Source organism: Colias philodice, chromosome 20, assembly GCF_061535455.1.
Source record: "Colias philodice isolate Cphi_HAF_F1 chromosome 20, ilColPhil1 Martin Lab GWU primary, whole genome shotgun sequence".
Classification (NCBI taxonomy): domain Eukaryota; kingdom Metazoa; phylum Arthropoda; class Insecta; order Lepidoptera; family Pieridae; genus Colias; species Colias philodice.
The window spans coordinates 765971-788046 of NC_143105.1; the positions used below are offsets into that span (position 1 = coordinate 765971).

The window sequence follows — 22076 nt, forward strand, 5'->3', positions numbered from 1 at the left end:
GAAAGAACTTATTGAGTAGATCACGAATATATAGCATACTATATACATTTCTTACACTTTCTCTAAGATTTTTTAGAAAATTTACGAAAATGGTCCATTTTTGAGTTAACTTTAAACCACTATAGATTGAAAACTCATGAATATATTTTTTAAATTATTATATTAAATAATTAACAATAGTCCATTGTTTACGATTCAATATTTCGTACAGTGAAATAGTTGCATGGGGGAGTGGGGGGAACATTCAAAGATGGCGAGTATATTTTCAAGTTCATATAGTATATAGTTATTTTCATCAAATCCACCACATAGCTCACTTATATTATATTACGAACTATTGAATCATAAACAATGGACTATTGTTAATTATTTAAAATAATAATTTAAAAAATATATTCATGAGTTTTCAATCTATAGTGGTTTAAAGTTAACTCAAAAATGGACCATTTTCGTAAATTTTCTAAAAAATCTTAGAGAAAGTGTAAGAAATGTATATAGTATGCTATATATTCGTGATCTACTCAATAAGCTCTTTCATTTGATACCCCACACGGCATGTTTTGGAAATTTTTATTTTTTTCTTTATATGCCATATTTAATTACCGGGGTGCGGGCAGGGGGACCACAAAACTGGTTGGCAACATCTGTCTATAGGATGTCTGGGATCTATACAATATATATCAGAAGTCAGATTTAGGTCCGCGATTTTTGCAAACGAACATCTCCTTGGAGCCTGCTCTATTTTCAATATGTGCCAGAAAACATATTTTTTAAAAGCCTTGTAACGTCTTTAAACAAAATCGCCTATTGCGAGCTTCAAAATATTTTCAAAGCTATTTGCTTATTATTTCTAAATAGAAGACGCAGTAATGCAAAACATATTTGTCTCTTTTACTCAATATTCATAAACTAAGGATGGATTATGTTTAATTGGAAGGTTTTTGTTATGGCCTATAAGTTATTGGTCTTCCATAGCATTTTTGAGTTCCATGGCTAGTTTGTAGCCGAGCTCTGGCCGTCTGTCACGACCCTCCACCATTGCTAGCACCTGGTAAATATTATTTTGAATTACTTTTCATTCTTGTGTCTGGCAGTATTATGTGCTTGTCTGGCAGTATTATGTGCTTGTGTCTGGCAGTATTGTGTGCTTGTGTCTGGCAGTATTGTGTGCTTATGTCTGGCAGTATTGTTTTGCTTGTGTCTGTCAGTATTGTGTGCTTATGTCTGGCAGTATTGTGTGCTTATGTCTGGCAGTATTGTTTGCTTGTGTCTGGCAGTATCGTGTGCTTGTGTCTGGCAGTGTCGTGTGCTTGTGTCTGGCAGTATTGTTTGCTTGTGTCTGGCAGTATTGTTTGCTTATGTCAGGCAGTGTTGTGTGCTTATGTCTGGCAGTATTGTGTGCTTGTGTCTGGAAGTATCGTGTGCTTGTGTCTGGCAGTGTCGTGTGCTTGTGTCTGGCAGTATTGTTTGCTTATGTCAGGCAGTGTTGTGTGCTTATGTCTGGCAGTGTCGTGTGCTTATTTCTGGCAGTTTTGTGTGCTTATATCTGGCAGTATTGTGTGCTTATGTCTGGCAGTATTGTTTGCTTGTGTCTGGCAGTATCGTGTGCTTGTGTCTGGCAGTGTCGTGTGCTTGTGTCTGGCAGTATTGTTTGCTTATGTCAGGCAGTGTTGTGTGCTTATGTCTGGCAGTGTTGTGTGCTTGTGTCTGGCAGTGTTGTGTGCTTGTGTCAGGCAGTATTGTGTGCTTATGTCTGGCAGTATTGTTTTGCTTGTGTCTGGCAGTATCGTGTGCTTGTGTCTGGCAGTGTCGTGTGCTTCTGTCTGGCAGTATCGTGTCCTTGTGTCTGGCAGTGTCGTGTGCTTGTGTCTGGCAGTATTGTTTGCTTGTGTCTGGCAGTATTGTTTGCTTATGTCAGGCAGTGTTGTGTGCTTATGTCTGGCAGTGTTGTGTGCTTGTGTCAGGCAGTATTGTGTGCTTATGTCTGGCAGTATTGTTTTGCTTGTGTCTGGCAGTATTGTGTGCTTATGTCAGGCAATATTGTGTGCTTGTGTCTGACAGTGTTGTGTGCTTGTATCTGGCAGTATTGTGTGCTTGTCTGGCAGTATTGTATGCTTGTGTCTGGCAGTAGGTATTGTGTGCTTATGTCTGGCAGTATTGTGTGCTTGTGTCTGGCAGTGTCGTGTGCTTGTATCTGGCAGTGTCGTGTGCTTATGTCTGGCAGTATTGTGTGCTTACGTCTGGCAGTGTCGTGTGCTTATGTCTGGCAGTATTGTTGGCTTATATCTGGCAGTATTGTGTGCTTATGTCTGGCAGTATTGTTTGCTTGTGTCTGGCAGTATCGTGTGCTTGTGTCTGGCAGTGTCGTGTGCTTCTGTCTGGCAGTGTCGTGTGCTTGTGTCTGGCAGTGTCGTGTGTTTATGACTAGCAGATCGTATTTCTGTAGTGCAATGCTGTCTATCTGTGTCAATCAGTGTTGCTGTGTGTGTGTGGGCAGTGACGTGTGTTTGTGTCAAGCTGTGTTGTGTTTGTTTCGAGCTGTGTGTGTTTATGTCGAGCAGGGGTGTGTTTGTATGTGTATCGAGCTGTCTGTGTATCAAAGAGCATTGTTATTAGTGCCCATTGTGTGTGTATCAAGCAGTGTGGATTTTTGTATCAAGCAGAGTGTTATGGTATGTGTATCAAGCAGTGTATTTGCAAGTGTGTGGTATGTATGTATATGTATACTCACGTCCTGCGAGCTCACAATCAGCCCGTTGCCCGCAAGTATGGCGCTCTTAGTGCGCTGCATGTCAGCGATATCAACACCGCGACACGCGTCCTCAACGAGCACCGCGCGGTAACCGATACCGAGCGCATCGGCTATTGTTGCACCTTTTAATAAAGGTAACCATATAATTATGAATCAATATTAGAAAAATACATTTTTGAAGTGAATCTTCTTTAGGCACGCCGTTAATTAAATTTTAAGGTCGCGTCATGGCAATACGGTCACGTCATGGAGTAAGGTGACGATTTTGGTATTTTTGAATCTTGCCAAATAAGCGCGTCCGATTGACCTTCAAATATGCCGCATCCGATTTGGAATTAGGTTAAAAAGAGTTGAGAGTTATGGGCATGCGGATGGATTTAAGTTCCATGATACGCGTTAAAAAAAATCATTTTCATCCAATACGGACGAAAAATTAAAAACAAAAATTAAGATGGGTAGGTATTCTAGTTACTACAATAATCTTTGAACCATAAAATAAAATTGTCTATTCTGAAATTCATGAAATCACACACACATACACAGTGCCACTCACCCACACACACATCGTACGCGATGCCGCATATGTATATGTCGGTCGCTCCGCGCACGCGCAGCTGCGTGCTGAGGCTAGTCTCGGTGAGCTTCTTGTTGTCCCAGAACACGGAGTACGAGTCCACCTCCGGGTTGGTGCCCTTGTATACCTTTATCGCGTTTTCTACTATCTGTGGAGTTTTTTTTATTATGTTAGGATGTTAAACAGTCCAATTCGAATAGGTAACAGCTAAATTAAACATATCTAATAGACCCTCTTCACAATCGAGAACGTCAGCCCAATAAACGATCGTCGATGTCTTCCGTCATTACGACGTTTACGAATAAACATCTACAATGACCGCCGATCGTAGATATTAAGGCCCTCTACACTGGCCTCTATTGTGTTTGCCTCTACTCGCCCAACACTGCCCATTGTGAAGAGGGTCCATAAGGGTCGATTTTACAAGCTTTTTTATTTTTATGAGTAGTCTGTTAGTAATAGTTTTCCATTTTATGGCATTTGTTAAGCATTAAATTTGATTTGATATTTTAAATTTAAGTTTTAGACTCTTAAAATTTTGTTTTAATGCTTATAAATATGCGAAAATTATAAAAAAGAAATTAAAAAGTCCAATAGCCCAAATTTTTCAACTCAATTTTTTCAAATATCAATTCAATTAGTTCCCCAAACCTTAAGATCCTTATGCAGCTCCGCACCCCACGAATCTTGCACGCAGTGTCTCGGCCACAAGCGTTGTTTCATCGGTGGTGGGCCAGCGAACACCACCGTATCGTATGCCTGGGCTTTGTCCGCTGATACCTTTTATTTTACATTTATAGTTATTATATTATTAACTACTAGAGGTCCGCCCCGGCTTCGCCCGTGGTACATATTTCGCAATAAAAGGTAGCCTATGTCCTTTCTCGGGTATCAAAATATCTCCATACCAAATTTCATGCAAATTGGTTCAGTAGTTTAGGCGTGATTGAGTAACAGACTGACAGACAGAGTTACTTTCGCATTTATAATATTAAGTATGGATTAATTTCATAAGAAAACTACCCTACACTACTATTTTTATAATTATAATTGTATCATAACTTTTACAGTCACTATCATTGGTATTAACGGACCAAGAAAATAATACCATCGCGCTTCGAGCTTTAAAATCATTTTCAACATTAAAGTCCATATCATCAGATTCTAGAACACTACCGTACCGTATTCTTGCACTTTGTTGGCCTTCATCATAGTTTTCATCGCCATAGTTATAAATTTCATTAGTATCAATACTATTGTCCTCATAATCATCATTGATAATTACCACAGAAATTAGCATAAAAATTATTTTCATTCCAAATCATTCTATAGTAAAAAATAAAAATATACTAACTTAAATTAAATTTCTACCTAATTCAAAATTACAATGACTTTTACAAATTTTAAAACCAATTACTTAATTCGATTACTAGAAATAGGAACATAAAGGTCAGTAAATCTATTTATAAATCACAATTTAGTGAATGAACACAATTCTATTGTTTGCTAACAGGTAACTAGCAAATTGCTTGAAACATGATACACATTGTATAGCTGATACCTTTTACGGTAATAAATTAGATAGAATTAACAAATCGAAGAAAAACATTGTATTATTCAATCTATTTAATCGTTCATGTTATAATGTTATTTTATTCTAGCAACTCGGTACGTCGATCATGGCAAAATTTAAATCTACTGATGTGTTTTCCTACGATACCCAATATAATTCTTTTCATTCGCCACATTCATTGGCCTGAACAGCTTTTAAAAAAATAAAATTTACATGTTTTCTTTCCCCTCCATTCTCCTTATTCGTGAGACTTTTATTTGAAAAACAAATAAATCTTAATTACATAATTTATTATTTACTAGCTTTTCGCCTGCAGCTTCACCCGCGTAGTCAAAGGAAATCCCGTATAATTCCCGTTCCCGTGAGATTTTCGGTATAAAAACTTTCTTTTAATCCAAGTTACCATCTACGTGTGTGCCACATTTAACGAAAATCGGTTACGCCGTTTTTGCGTGAAGGAGTAACAAATAAACAAACATACAACACATTTATAATATTAGTAGGATTAAATAACTCACCGGGCTAGACGGATCCAACTCTCGCAAATGCACGTTATCGATAAACGATACATGGTCTGGTGGATGCCAGTCCAGCGAGTAGAACACGCAGTCAAACGGCACGGAGTCCAGGAGACGGTTTATTGGTTCTACCACCTGGGGAGAATATACTGCCTGATTGAAAGTGGAGCTAAAGTTTACATATTAATGGTTGATTAAAAATAGAGCTAAAGTTAAAATATGTGTAGTCTATCTATGAAATAGATATATGTATACATTGACTCACGTACACCAGTGGTGGGGTTAGCTCATAGTTGTCAGTAGTCTGTAGTTCTCAGTCGTCGGCCGATGTCAGACTGAAATGGACGAGCGCCCGCACTATGGAGTGAGCCAGTGCAATTCTACCTAAGTACGTACTGTTAGTACAATACAATATGGATAGATGATTCAAAATGAAGCTTAAATAAATAAACATAACTTGACGATCATCTGAATGGATAGTCTTAATGCTACTTACTAGTTGCTAGATAATGGAACTTAAACTCAATCAGAAACAAGGAACTGCATATGCAAAGGGAGACTTAGATATCTAGCTCAATGAGAGGCGTTTAAGTATTAATTTCGTACGGTAAGAAAGGGCCTAACTCGCTTAATTCATACAGAGTTTATAGTTTAGTCCAATTTTTAGATAACTGAGGCTAAAGAATTTGTACAACAGGCGTCCGATACATTTCCGACAATTACGAGATACCTCAAAAATAAATATAGACCAAGAACGTATAAACAATTACATTTATTTTGGACAGTCATGTCAGCATGCAACATGCATACCAAATTCTGGTCTAGTCTATACGGCAAATTATTTACTTGACACATACAAATCGGGAGCGTTCAATTCTAAATAGATGATTTGTTATCCAGATCACAAGGTATAGTTAATTATTTACTACACGAAAATGAGTAAGCCAATAAAATAGATCACAACAATGACAAACTGATTCTCATTTCGACATAGAATAAGATCAAATGGAGCGTAAACACAAAGCATATGTTTACAAAGCCACTGACTTTAAATGGTTTTGCATTTAGTATGTTAATCTAGCGTGTTTTTGTCAGTAATGTAACGCAAATAGAATATTATTTGCTTAGAAGTAACCGTATGTCCAAGTTAGAAACTATTGTAAAATGAGTTTTTTCAGTATTCCAGCCAGCTTGAGCTATCAAGCCGTACATCGCATATTAACTTAAACAATAACTTGAAATACTTAACATACGAGATGGATTACAAAAACTTAAATTTTTTCATCACAAAAAGAAAACATTCTCCATTGTGGACAAACTATTTCCAATAATTGCGATAGTTTTTAATGTTATTCAAAGAAGAATTTATTGAAATTGCGTTGTGTCTAGTGAGAACTCATTTCTTGCATTAATGTATTTTTAGAATAGTTATGTAGTAATGAAAGCTCTAATGTCAAGGTTACTGGTAACGTCTTTGTAACATCTAGATTCTATTGTTATTTAGATTTTAGGTTAATTGGGCCCATATCTTTTTTCAACTTACAGAATGGACAATTTCCGTTAAATATATTTTATTTATAGTTTCTCCTTGAGAGAAATGCGTTTTAGATAAATACAATTATGATTATATGTACTTGAAACTTGAAGTGAGTGTTATAATTTGTTCTTATCTTTATATAAGTATTAAGTATCTTGTTTAATAAATATGTAGGTATATGAAGGGCAGATTTGTATTGTTAAAAAAACCTTAATGTGAACAAAAAACTTCAAGGATATTCAATTTGTCAAAGCTTCGAATTTTCTATTATGTTTAAAATGTACGTAAATCCGATAAAATCCTATGTCATTTATCATCCTGAATACACCCAGAGTACTCCAAATCCTTTACAAAGCTTTACAACGACCAATCGTGTACGTTCTGTCGAACCAATAAACAGTTTGAAATATTCTCAACCAATCACATTTTGGCACACACACCCAGCAACCAATCAGGGGACGCGGAAAGTGTTCCGAAAATAAATCTCATTATAGCAAACGATTGAAATCGTATAGTTTCCGTGCCAGGCACCGCGTTAATTGCCTCCAAAGGAGTGAGAATGTCAAGACATCAACACCTACACCGTTAACTTTAACCAAAAGCTGTCATTGTTTAATTCGCGATCCAACTTTCGCGTAAACCGTTTAATTTGATTACTTCAGAGGAAATTAGTTATCCAACTTGGAAGTTTGTAGACGATGCCGAATTATGTAATGAGGGTTTATTCTTGAAACTATTACTGTTTCCAAGTTTTCGGAATTGTTTGACGTAACGTTGTTATAAAGATCATTGTCATTGTCATTGCGGGTTTTACCAGGTTGCACTGGAAGGAAGTTTATGTGTTTTATTATACGTAGATATGTCGTATAAATATTCTTTTGGGACCTAAGCTAAGGTCTATATTCGTCTTAATAGACAGACCCTTTGAATTAATGTCAATTATACAAAATAAATGATAAATCATCACCATAGATAGAAGACTCTATTGCAAAGATCGCATATAGCCTGTTGTGATGATTGAGCCTACAAAACATTTGATAAAGGACGTGAAGGGCTGTCTGATTTGAGCCTCCCAATCTATTCTGATAAGTTGCCATTCCAGTTAAGCCAAAATCATCCTTGTTGATAAGAAGTGACGATTAATTTCACTATTTCTCTATGCCCTACTGTCCTACACTACTTTGACCTTTGCCGCTTTAAAAACAATCAATATAACTTTGGATACGATCCAAAAATTATCCCGTTCAATTGGTACAAAGTTACCGTTTAACCTAATGCAGGTAGCTACTAACTTCTTTCATGCAAGCTTCAGCAATTTTAATTTGGAAATTACTGTCATACTTCAACGTTACGAGCCAAGAGATTATTTATTGGTATTTTAAGTGCTATTTGAGTAATTTTGCGGTAAAATATTGCAATATAGAGGGCACAAAAACACTTTGTTCAATGGCAAATCTGTAATTATTAAGCTGATGAGGTAGTTTGTTTAAAAAGCGTACATTGAAAGAATTGATCAGATTTTGAAAATACAATTTGAATAATAATAGAGCTTAAATCTTCAGAGAAGATGTAGGGCTTAGGTTGAGCCGAGTACATGAAGTAAACCTCGGACAAACCCTAAGACGCTTTAAAGTTACATGATGACAAAACCACTTTATTATGTTATTCGAGCAGGCAGTGTGAGGAGGTTGGCGGGTGAAACCACGAAGCACGTGTCTTTTTTAGCGTCTAAACGTGACATTTGAGTGCTAAGAGTGGAGACATCGAGAGAGTATGAAACATGTTAACTTAATCGCGTCAAAAATAAAATCATATTGAATTTATGAATAAGACAGCCATATTAGTATGGTACTTTAAAATCCAAAAATTGAAGTGAGGACGAAATGTTTAACGTCTTTTTTTTGGAAATACTACATCTAAATAATCTAATCTATTTAAATAGCAGGGTTTGCATCTACTCTCCCTGTTAAACTAGTCAGAGTCTGTAACCACTGCGCCAAACAAATTCCGATTTATAAGGTACCTAATAGAAATCAACCGCATACTACTACCACCGCCTACAGTCAGCAACGAAAGTTTTCTAATTCGTAGGTATCATTAACGTAAATATTCTTTACATTAATAATACCTTTGAAATTGAAAACTAAACTAATACATTGTTAATACCAATTTTTAACTAATCGTAGAATATAATTTTTTTCTTTTCTTTAAAAATTTATATTTATAAAGCATTTAAATGCCAAAAAACCAAAATATCAAAATTGTAGAATTTTAAGGCGTATCTTTGAAGCCAAATAGAAATTGCGAAGGAAAGCTTCTTTTTCAATGGAGACATGAACGAAACGGCTAGTTTATGTAGATTTAATTTAATTATGTGCCTATTATCTAATACTTAATTCAAGTTTAAGGGTTCACCCTTCAGGAATTGTGCCATGTAAACAACACCTTGCCTATTATCTATAACCTATTTCAAGTTTTAGGGTAGACCTATTTTGCCGACCGTACCGTACAAGGGCCATGTGATAACGATTGCTACGTGCAATCGATCAAACACGCGTCCTTTGATAACACATACAAAATAAGCCGCATCAATACATCCTACTTGAATGAAATGTTTGAAGCTTTCATACTTTAGACTTTTAGAGGTTTTCGAAATACATTTTTTTTTTAGTTAATTTTAATTTCGATTCAAACTTTTACTAATTTTAATCAACTAAATTACAATTTCTATTACCTGTACCTGTAGGCTGTATATTATACATCTATACTAACATCTATACTAATATTATAAATCTGAAGAGTTTGTTTATTTGAACGCGCTAATCTCAGGAACTACTGGTCCGATTTGAAAAATTCTTTCAGTGTTAGATAACCCATTCATCGAGGAAGGCTATAGGCTATATATCATCACGCTAAGACCAACAGGAGCGGAGCCACGCGGGTGAAACCGCGGAGCGCAGCTAGTAATTAATAAGTCTGTAATAAAATTATTTATAAATATCTTTGATTTTATATACCTGAAACCGAAAATCGCACTCCTTATTGAGGCAGCAGATTTAGGATATCCTTATTCTCTCTTTGCGTTTCGAAAATCAAATGTGAATATAATAAATTGACCCGGAAATATCGCAAAGAAAAACTACTAATATAGAGCCTCCATAATCTTCAGGAACTTATAAAATGAAGCAACACAGATATTATTGAATATGTCGTGTCAGTAGCCAATTTGAGTTGCATTAGCATACGACGTGGGACCGCAGTACTGCTTATATTTGGAACGAATATGTCGGATCAATGAAATAGGCAGATCTTTGTTTATTCTTTGGTTATTTGCGGGTAGTTATACTTAAGCTTTTTGGGTTGCTTTTACTGATAATTAATGTCCCAGATAGCCTATTTAACACTTTTTCAGACATGTGTCGTTTTTAATCAACAACGCAGATGATATCCAGAATCCAGAAGACATGAAAAATTATTATAGTGTTAAGGAATAGGTACTTGAATGATAATGACATTAATATATGAGTTTTAATATAATTTAATGGTAATTTTGCATGTACTTAGTAATTTATTGTCTTTTTCTTTTTGTTGTTGATTGTATTAATTTGTACCTATATCTACACTAATATTATAAAGAGGAAAACTTTGTTTGTTTGTTTGTAATGAATAGGCTCATAAACTACTGGACCGATTTTAAAAATTCTTTCACCATTCGAAAGCTACATTATCCACGAGTAATATAGGATAGGTTTTATCCCGGAAATTCCACGGGAACGGGAACTATGCTAGTTTTTCTTTGAAACCGCGGGCGGAAAGCTAGTTTTTGATAATTTAACTTGTAATTTCAAAAAAATTTTGCACGCCATTTACAATGGCAGTATATTATGTGATATAAATACAGGTAAATTAGCTTGGAGAAATTTTTGCATATGTAGTGGTGTGTATATTACTCAGATCTTAGAGCGCGTTTCCACTATATCGTTCTGGCCTATACAAAAATGTTTCGATATCCTAACATTACTATTTAATTTTATACTTATTCCTAGCAACACTTTTGTTTTCAATAAAAACAAGTTTTTATTTGAAAGAAAATGGTTTTGACTTTATAAAAAAAAATATATCATTCAATTTTACGTCCTTGAGCAAACGACAAGGCGACTACCGTGAAACAATAAAATATCGTGTCCATAATAATTTGTTTCATAATTAATATTTGACCATAATAATTACGAAACAAAACAAATAAATAAATCGTCACTTGATAGTGGAAAGTGGAAACACGCACAAAACCAGAATAAACCAGTTTACGCTGTCCGCAGGTGCCACGTGCAGTCGTTTGGTACCGTTAGAACATAAAGCACACATTTAATTCAAAAATTATAATTATTATGTACGTAGTTTAATTGATAAATTTTGTATTTGTTGATTGTTGTTATTATTTGTTATTATTGTTATAATATTTGTTGAAGTGAATTACATGTCCCGCAGCCGGAGGCCCCAAATGAAAACTCAGATGTACTTAAAAACTACTTAATAGCTAAAATGAGACTTTTACACCCATGTCTGCACGATGCAGACCGGAGTTAAAGAATGAATTTATACAGTTTAATAATTATAAAGACGTAAGCTTGGATGCTAACTAAGGGAAATCGCATCCACATTCTATTCCCGTGCGAACGGCGTATTCAGCAGTTTTGTATGAAGGCAGGGCCATAACTAGTGTTTAATTTGTGTGTAAGTGTTGTAACTTTATATTGTTAATTCAAAATGGCTCCAGTGTTAAAACATGGTCGAGGCAAGCCTTTGACTTCTCAAACTAAAGAATTAAACTTTAAATGTCGTTTCTTTTTCAGGTTAGTAAATTTTTCATTTTAGTAACATTGTTAATGTAGAAGTTATATGTATGTTAAATGTGCAAATATTAAAATAAAGTCTCATCTTTTTCAGAGGAGAAACACATATAGTTTAATTTAAAATCCCTTATATATATAAAATAAAAACTAAAAATAAAATGTTGTTTTATTTTATTTGCTGACCATACACTACTACAAACGCAAAAATTTCTCCAAGCTAATTTACCTGTATTGTATATTGACACCTTTATATGACCATATACGAGCAAATAAACGGATTTGATTTGATTTGAACCAGCCACAATTGGTTATTGATTATTATTTATTATGTATAAAATATGAGGTTTCTAATTACGGCTACGGTTTACGTATCGATAAATTTTTATATCATAGCGAACATCGTCACAATCACACATTTTACACAAAATCTACGTTTAAACAAAAAGTTTAAAAGATACTAGATGTGTGAAACAGGAATGATAAACCACATGCCTACAAACATACCCTTCAAGGAAACTTGGAAATTCTCAGTATAATTATGTAGGTAAAATTTCTATTGAAATTAACTCACCTCACTGCCATCCTGCTGAGCGTTGCATTTGCTGATATTCAGTGTTCCCGATATGAAGTCATTTTGCACGTCCACTATGAGGAAAGCGCTGACCGGGCGCACTATCTGTAAACAGGAGTTTCATCAATTTCGGTCTACTCCATCTATGAATTACACTGATAGACATTTCATTCACTACCTCATTTTTATTTTGTATCCGGAACATTAAAGAAAATAAAACGCCCGTAAGGAGTTTACTCGATAGAAATAAGGGCTTTGAGCTACCATAGACAAAGAGCTACTCAACACCAATGACAAATTATTCACTAATTTATAGAAACCCCGATGGTTGAAAAAAAGAACTACTGAAATCGAACCTAATTGAAAAAGTTTCAGCGTTAGCCGAGATTCTGATACAAGTTCAAATTCGAACAAAAATATTTTAAGGCGAACATCAAACATAGAGCCAACAAATACATTGACAGACTTTTGAATAAATATTGGGTATCTAGAAACACCCATACGACCACCTTAACTAAAATACCTTTTTTTTGGATAAAAAGTTATAAATTAATCCAGATACATCTGCAACCATTTACTTCAATTACTCCGGGACTTTACCTTTTCCTTCATAACAATGTGTAAGAGCAATTCTTCTCGAGATACATGTGACATCATTCTAGTATTTATCATTGCTTTGATTTGAATTGAGAGGATATGAATAATCCAGTTTTATTTTTACTATTTTACCTATAGCTGTTAAAAGGGTAAATGAAAATATCCAAAAATACGTAATCTGCATAATAAGGAAAACCTACTCGTACAAGTCAAACTTTACATAGCTTAGGTAAAATATGATCTAGTTTTTAAGCCGTTTGATTGTGATTACGTTCGCGTTCCGATAATACATGACGTATTCTGATTAATCATCCTGGTAAAGAAAATCCATTTACACTTGACTGACTAGTCACTCCTACACTTTAGTATCAAATATTTTTCCATGCACATTATACACTATATTCAGAGAACTTAACCTATAATGTATACATATATTTAATGAAATGCATGTAAGAACAAATTTATTTGCGTGAATGTAACTACCAATTAGGCTTATGACAGAACCACAAGTTTAGTGACGTCAAAACGCTCCTAAAAACATTATATAGTAGAGGATGATGCTGCAATAATTTTCCTGGGTCACCAGGGTTGTCAATTCAGAAACTAGATTTTAAATATAAAGTTCTCACTCACCACTTTAATCCAATGATTCCAGCAGAACGTGAACTCTTCTTTATCAATAAACCCGTCTCCATTCTTATCAAACACTTGGAAGATGTGCCGCGCTTTCTCCTCCGATAGGGGATAGATGTGACCCTTGTCGTTACGGAATAACGCCTTGCAGATAAGCCGGAACTCTTCTAGATTCAACTGCCCATCCCTATGTGGAAAAATTGAAACAATGATCTAACTCAAGAAATTTTAAAGAATAGAAAACATTCGATCACGAGCGGCATTTGAACTCGCGTATTTTGCTGTACAGTAGCATACCTCATGACCTATCCCACCTCGGCAATCGATTGTCTTCTACTTTTTCGGATTTCTGAGCGTAAAGGACATCCCAAGTGTATAGTTGTTGGCAATGAAGTTAGTCTAGCAGTGCAACATATAACTTATTTTAGGTTTTGTTCAATAAATTAGATATGGCTGAATAGAACAACTATTTCTAATAGATGCGGAATTTTATAGTCACTTGAAAGTTTAAATGGCATATAGCTTTCCATTTAAAGATAAACACAAATATGAAGTTTCAGTACCGTTCAGTTTTCAGTTTTTCAGTACACAGCTATCTAAACGTAATAAGACCTACTAAGTTAGACACGATAGAGAGAACAAGGTTATCGTATTTTACTACGTTGTGTAAGGTATAATCAAAATCAATGTAATTTATTTGCTTACTATTGTTCAGTGTACCTGTTACAATAGAAAAATATTAATCAATTTAATCACTTCATTATTCATGAGTTTGCGTGGCATGAGACGCTGGGGTAAAATTAAAATCGAACTTTTTCTGGATGTTTATATATTAGTAACAGTTTATCAGTCCTCTACCAAGCACCATATTATATAGTTTGTTTGGTTTCCAGGAACTGATCCTACTATTTTTTATCACTAATACAATAAACGCGAAAGTTCGCTTTTACTATTTTATGCGAAAATCAATGTACGGATTTGATGATACTCGACAGTGATGTAGCTTATGTACCATTATAAGCTATAGAAATACATTCTTGTGTCGGAGGGTTCGTCTACGGGTGAAACTGCGCGGTACAACCCACCGGGTATTTGAACCACAAAACCTACCCTCCTAGGTTTTACCGCGTATTAGTACCTCCCCCAATATGTATCATGTATAGAAAGTCTGCCGTTTAGTAGTCAAATATAACATATGTACTAGTGTTTTGGGAGTATAAACTGATGTATATTTGTATAGAATTATGAATCCTATTAAATACAAGTAAAACGTCTTTGTTGGGAAATAGGTAATACCTACGCGTTATTTAATATATAATTAAGTATTTTTAATTAGTCATTATGTAAGTTACAATATACATATAATAGTATTTTTATCCATACTATTTATAATATCTCGTGTTTTGTCACAGTAACCTTGACATGCCGATTTGTTAGAAGCAAACAATGATATTTTATGTATAGATACGTTATATACTCACAATATATCCAAAAAAAATGCTTCTTAAGCAGTGTCAGGCACACACAAATACAAGTATCATTTTACTTAATTTATTACATTCACAGACTGTATAAGAGAGATGGCTCTAATAAAATGATATAAACAAAAAAGACAAAGATAGTTTGTCATTTCCGCGCAGGTGTAAGCAAAAGTCATAAGAATTCACCAATTAAATATAAATAAACAAATAGTTGCCATGGTAATTGGCATAGACTAACGACACAGAAGGTTCAATGTTATAGATGTTATGTTTCCTGCACAAGTAAACAAATGTGACAATTTCATTTACTATTTAATTATTATTATGATGTTGTATTAAAATGAAAAAAATTTTTTGGAGATATAACTGTATTATGTATTTATTACTAGCTGTGGTGTTCGTTTTCGGTCATCATCATTTACCCGATAAACACCCACTGCTGAGCATAGTCCTCCTTATAGAATTCCATAAGGACCGATCTTACGCTATTCGTTTCAAGGCAGTTCCCGAAACCCGTACAAGGTCATCACTCCAACTTGTAGAATATAATAATAGTGGTGCCTAGATGAAAAAAAGGATGAAATAAAAGAAAGGATGAAAAAGCCTTTTTTATCTAAAACACAAATAAAATTTATGTTCAATAGCTATTTACAGAAAAGCAAATAGCATTTTTCGTCAGTAGCGATAATCTTTTCTTTAATGTAATACGTATATTCAACATCATTTTTGCCATCACGATTTCTTTGTATATAATAAATAGATATATTTGTTAATTACATGCACTGTGTGGATTTAAATATAAAAATAATCAAGTATTTACCCAAATCGAAATTAATAAAATAACCGTTCTATTTTCAATAATCGTATCTACATGATAATCTTTGAACACAGTGTACGCTAGCTTTGTCACACTAGTGATTAAAGCAATGTTTTATCCCTTTCATTATTTCAATACAAGTGTCAAGCATGTGTCATTCATAAAGAATTGTAAATTGTTATTTTTACTCATAAACTGTAATAATTTAATATATTTTCCTGTGATATGATATTCCTTTATCTTTTTGCACGAATACGTGCACTTTCTGAACACACAGGAAGGCATTTTCGACAACTTTAATGTACCTATCGGCACATGCGCTCACTGGGACCGGTGACAATCTGACTGATTGCATTGGTCCCAAATAGGACCAATTCACGGAAGCAATTTTGGTGCGTTGATGACGTATCTACCTCTTGTTTCTATATATAATATCATTGGAAGCAAATAATTCTTCTTTTTAATTTGTTTATTATTATTAACTGTAAACTTATATTTTTTATTTAAGAATTGCACGAGGTTCTAATAAATTTACGTAAAAATTTAAATTGATCTATAAATGTGTAATTAAAACATTTAAAAAACAACTCATGAAATTATTGTATTGTCATCAATGGATCCTTTTGACCCAAAGTTAATTAAATGTTTAAAGTGGGTCCAAAATCGAGTGTGAATCGGTTACATACAAACATACACAGGTGAAGTTAATAAAAGCGTTTTAAAATGCGGCAAGTACTACTTTATTAAAAAATATCCATACAAAATTTTGCGTCACTACTATATTAAAAAAACTATCCATACAAATTTTTGCGTCACTACTATATTAAAAAAAATATCCATACAAATTTTTGCGTCACTACTATATTAAAAAAAATATCCATACAAATTTTTGCGTCACTACTATATTTAAAAAAATATCCATACTAATTTTTGCAATAAAGAAATGAAGGTCCAAACTAATTAACAAAACGAGTCTCAATATATATACAAAGTAGTTTTATATGTCTGTAACGTTATCACCTGTGAATCTCTGAATTGGTTTGAATGAAATTTTATTTAGGAAAGTATTAATATATTAAACTTTAGAGATAAACATAGTCTACTTTTCACAATGTCGCGAGAGTAAGTAAGGGGTGGAATTTATAAATTGTTGAGTCGCAAAGTTTTCGCCAGCAAAGCCGGCATAATTAAATTTAATAAAACACATTGTTGTTAGTTTGTAAGACATAATTATAATAGGTATACGCATGGCTTTGTTAGTAAGAATTTTTTAATTTATTTTTTCATCACATAATTTATATCATCACATAACATTTTTAATGTTAATTTGTGATAAGACATTGTCCATGAAACATGAATATAAAAGGAACATAAAATTTTATTTATTTAATAAGAGTTATTGCATATTTTTACCAAATCAATTCAGAATTAATAGGGATCATGCACTCAAAACACCTCTTAAACTTTATCATCAATATTTATTATAAAATTATAAAATTTTATTGTAAACTTCTTAATGTTGCACATACAAAAACATCTAGTATTTTATTTAAGTTGCTACCCTTCTCAAAAATGTACCCATACAATTTTTAATTTAATTTGAAAAGAAATTGTCCTTTTAAGTTAAGAGTTTCAAATATAAATAAACTTGGAAAAACTTCACCTAAAACTGTTGAATTAATGTTTTTAGAAAGAGCAACTTAACGCTTTAATATAAATCAAAAGCTTCTGCAGTCAATTAAAACTGAATAAACTTTTATCAAACCCCTTTTTTAAGAGGAAATAAATAGAAAAACTGAAACAAAATATTGCCTCAACTTAAACATAATTTTCACTTAGGTGCTTAGTAGGCATTTGCGCGCAAAAATAGCGAAAAATCGATAATTGTAGGATGATGTAAAAGTATTATGAAATGATTTTTAATTGATGAATCATGAAAAACTTTGAAACATACCCATCCTTGTCGAATGTTTCATAACAGGCGTCCATATCGAAAAAGGTCTCTTTTTCAACTGGGGTTCCGTTAGCAACCTCCGACATCGTTGGTTGGATCGAAATGAGGCGGTCATCGCAACCGCGGCTGTTTATAAGGCAATCCAACATCTTGCGTGATGTACTAACCTAACCACAGGAAGTTTAAATTTTCACAGAAGTTCGCTTACAAACGAAGAGGTTTGCTCCATTTTAACCACATTATGCTAATAAACTGGGAAAAGACACGTTTTTAACTCATAAATATATTAAAGTAACTGTAAATAAATAAATAAACACAAGACCGGATCAGCTGACACTTCAATATTTTTTTGACAGTGACATTGGTGATTGGACAATTAATGTTCAATGTTGCCCTGACACATGATATTTTGTTTCTACGCTTCGTATCACTTCGTATTTAAATTGCTTCACAAACCCTTAGATCATTAAGTAATGGATAACACTCGCAGGTGTTTCCCCTTTTGCCGAGGTCGAGATTCGAATCGAAAAATCTTATGCTTTCTTAAAAACTACTTGCGTAATCGATTACAAACACTCTGCGTATTCGTAAAACATCGAAAGGACGTCTGCGAGTGCTCCGCTAAAAATGCCGTTTTGCACTGTCAAGTCTTGCAGAAGCAATTCAAACATGTCGAATATTAAAAAAGATGGAATTACCTTTCATTTGTGTATATTTTTTTATTTTTTTAACGTACATTTCTAATTAAATGCAATTTCTGGCTTCCTGGCTTCCACTTGATAAGGAATGACCGCCTGGGGAGGGGTGGGGGAGGCGTCGCGATCTATCTACGGTCTCACCTACCGTTCAGTATTATTAGTATTTCACCGCAACCCCCTCCCCCGGACGCGGCTGAACATCTTATTATTGAAGTTTCCTTAGCTCATAAAAAACTCCTCTTGGGTGTGTTTTATAGTCCTTCCCTTTCCATTAATTATTTCCACTCCTTCGAAACCATCCTTGAAAAACTTGTTCCTATCTATGAACATTCCATCCTTATGGGGGATTTTAACACTTGCCTCCTCAAAAACGACTCCCGAGCCAAGACTCTTCTTTCTATTACTGAATCCAATAACCTTCATCTTCTTTCCCTTAAACCTACTCACTCCCTTCCAAATTGTTCTCCTTCTCTCCTCGATTTAATGTTTGTTTCCTCTCCCAATCTGGTCTTGAAACATGGTCAGTGTGATGCTAGTGCATTCTCTCATCACGACCTAATTTTCCTGTCATACAGTGTGCGGCCTCCTAAACCTAAACCCAAACTTGTGATGCGACGCAGTTTTGCTGGGATAGACACTGAGAGTCTTCACCGTGATGCTAGTAAGATTGACTGGTCTGTCATCCTTTCTGCCGATAATACTGACTCCAAAGTCGATTTATTTACTTCGCTTCTGACACAACTATACGACCAACACGCACCCCTCAAACCAGTCAAACTTAAGCATCTACCAGCTCCCTGGCTCACGGATGACCTCAAGTCACTGTTAATTTTAAAATCGAAAGCAAAAGCCAAATATAAAGCGAATAATAGTGACTTGAACAGGAAAAAGTATGTCAGGATTCGGAATCGTTGCAATACATGTTGTAGAGACGCACAACGACGCCATATTCACTCATCTGTCGAGAACGGCGACTCCAGTAAAATCTGGAAATTCTTAAAATCCATAGGAATTGGTAATAAAAGTAGTAACTCTCTTCCTGATAACTTAAATATAGAACTTTTAAATCAACATTTCACCGATTCTCCACCCACTTTAGATAATAATACAAAATTAAACACACTTTATAATCTTTCTTCTTTATCAATTCCTAATTTTCCACCGTTTCATCTGAGCCAATTCGCTGATGGAGATGTTAAGAAGAGCGTATTGTCAGTGTCGTCTAATGCAGTCGGTAGTGATGGCATCAGTCGTAACATGATCATCCTTATCCTTGACCTTATTATCCCAATCTTAACTCATATTTTAAACTGCTCCATTTCCTCGGGTTCTTTTCCCTCCGCCTGGAAAAGTGCTCAGGTTATTCCTTTACCAAAAAAGCCCAAACCCTCTTCCCACAGTGACTTCCGGCCAATTTATATTTTACCTTTCCTCTCCAAAGTCCTTGAAAAATTAGTCCATCAACAACTCAGTAGTTTCCTTAATAGACATAATTTATTGAACCCTTTCCAATCCGGTTTCCGTCCTGGTCATGGGACGACTACTGCGCTCACCAAAATCACTGACGATATTAGACTCGGCATGGACAACAAGCAGCTCACAGTGCTCACGTTACTCGATTTCAGCAACGCCTTTAGCTCTGTAGACTTCGACTTACTGCTGGGTTTGCTACGCTCGCTTAACCTATCTCCATCTGCGTGTAATTGGTTCGATAGTTATTTACATGGACGCCGGCAGCGAATTTCGCTTGATGACATTTCCTCGTCTTGGCGCAATATCAATGCCGGCGTGCCACAAGGATGCGTCTTGTCACCTCTCCTTTTTGCAATTTTTATTAATACCTTAACTCAATCTTTAACTTCTCTCTACCACATGTATGCTGACGATGTCCAAATCTACACCCAAGCGACTCTGGAAGACTTGCCCAATGCAATCAGTAAGGTCAACAATGATTTGTCTACCATTGTAAACTGGAGCAGGAATTTTGGACTATTATTAAATCCAGCTAAAACACAGACAATCATCATTGGGAGTGCGTTATACGTGTCAAGGATTGATTGGGCAGCTCTTCCGGATGTTTTGTTGGACGGCATACAGATCGGTTACAGTACCCACGTTAAAAACTTGGGTATTTTAATGGATCAAACCCTGTCGTGGGATGTTCACCTGAAGGAGGTCAGCAGGAGGATGTTTGCTTCCGCTGGCTCACTTCGGCGCCTGCGCAACTTTCTGCCTATTCCTACAAAAATAATGCTAGCTCATTCCCTTCTCCTTTCCCATCTTGATTATGCAGATACCTCCTACCTTGACCTTTCCGAAGCCCAGTTGAGTCGACTTGAACGCCTTCAGAATTTTTGCATTCGCTTCATCTTTGGCTTGCGTAAGTTTGACCACGTGTCAGACTATCGCAAAAAACTCAACTGGCTTCCCATCCGCTTCCGTCGTAACTCCCACATCCTTCATCTTCTCTTCTCCGTCCTGTTTGATCCTAAAGCTCCTCACTATCTCAAAGATAAATTTGATTACTTTACCTCTCCTTTCCCTCGCCCTTCCAAAACTTTACTTTTGCGTGTCCCTGTCACGAACACCAAATTTTATGGTCATTCCTTTGCTGTTCGTGCTGCCAAACTCTGGAATGAACTTCCACTAGAAGTACGTCAAGCGCAATCCTTAAGGAGTTTTAAACACCTTCTTAAGTCACACTATCTTTCTCTTGCTTAGCTTCTTCCTCTATTTCCTTACTGTTACCTTATTTTCTTCTTTGTTATATACCTACTACTATATTATATTTGTTCTTTATGATAATATACTTATTAAATATTTATAATTATGTTTTCTCTTGCTATTTACTACTATATAGTTGTTGTATATGATATTATACATATATTTATAATATACTAGCGGTCCGCCCCGGCTTCGCCCGTGGTACATATTTACGTTTTCTCTACGTAAAAACCATCCTCGTACTTCAAGGAATATAATAAAAAAAGAATTATCGAAATCGGTTCAGCCGTTCTCGAGTTATGCGCTTACCAACACATTTTGCGATTCATTTTTATATATAAGAAGATATTGAATATTTATAATTATTATATTTTTCTTTTTTCCTAAAGCCTTATTTTTTGCTCACCCACCTCCTTTTAACGTCTCTCCTTACTTATTACATACGGTGGCCTGGAAGAGATCGCTACTTAGCGATAAGGCCACCGTTTGTACACATTATTTCCTATTAGCTGTACTTTGTGTGTCTCTATGTCTTTTGTGTGTGCAATAAATAATTAAATAAATAAATAAATAAATGCAATTTCTAATAATCGTCGATGTATCGTTTAGCGATATGATCAAGACAAATAATCGAGTCATGTTTACTCGATCATTGATGCGGCCCCACGAGACTATCATGGGAAGAAAATATACAAATTTAATCTTTATGAACTAAGAGATAAAGTTGAATTTAAAACGCGATAATGAACCGCATTCCTTACGAGACTATCTTTTAAAGAAATACAAATTTAATC

General features: G+C 34.9%; 1 protein-coding gene across 1 annotated transcript; it reads right to left on the reverse strand.

The window, feature by feature from the left end:
- Positions 1–747: 747 nt before the first annotated feature.
- Positions 748–18202, reverse strand: Naam (Nicotinamide amidase). The gene is made up of 8 exons (XM_089707874.1): positions 17861–18202; positions 13609–13795; positions 12379–12483; positions 5418–5552; positions 3978–4106; positions 3306–3474; positions 2732–2874; positions 748–1048 (listed from the first exon to the last, which is right to left on the reverse strand). The coding sequence occupies exons 1-8, from the start codon at positions 18007–18009 to the stop codon at positions 959–961; spliced, it is 1107 nt and encodes a 368-aa protein (XP_089564000.1). The 5' UTR covers positions 18010–18202; the 3' UTR covers positions 748–958.
- Between the last annotated feature and the right edge of the window lie 3874 nt (positions 18203–22076).

Coding starts and splice junctions, on each gene's coding strand:
- Naam (XM_089707874.1), bottom strand. CDS start 18,009: ATGTTGGATTGCCTTATAAACAGCCGCGGTTGCGATGACCGCCTCATT. Junction 13,796..17,860: donor GAAACATTCGACAAGGATGG/GTATGTTTCAAA, acceptor TTTTCCACATAG/GGATGGGCAGTTGAATCTAG. Junction 4,107..5,417: donor AGTTGGATCCGTCTAGCCCG/GTGAGTTATTTA, acceptor GTAAAATAAAAG/GTATCAGCGGACAAAGCCCA.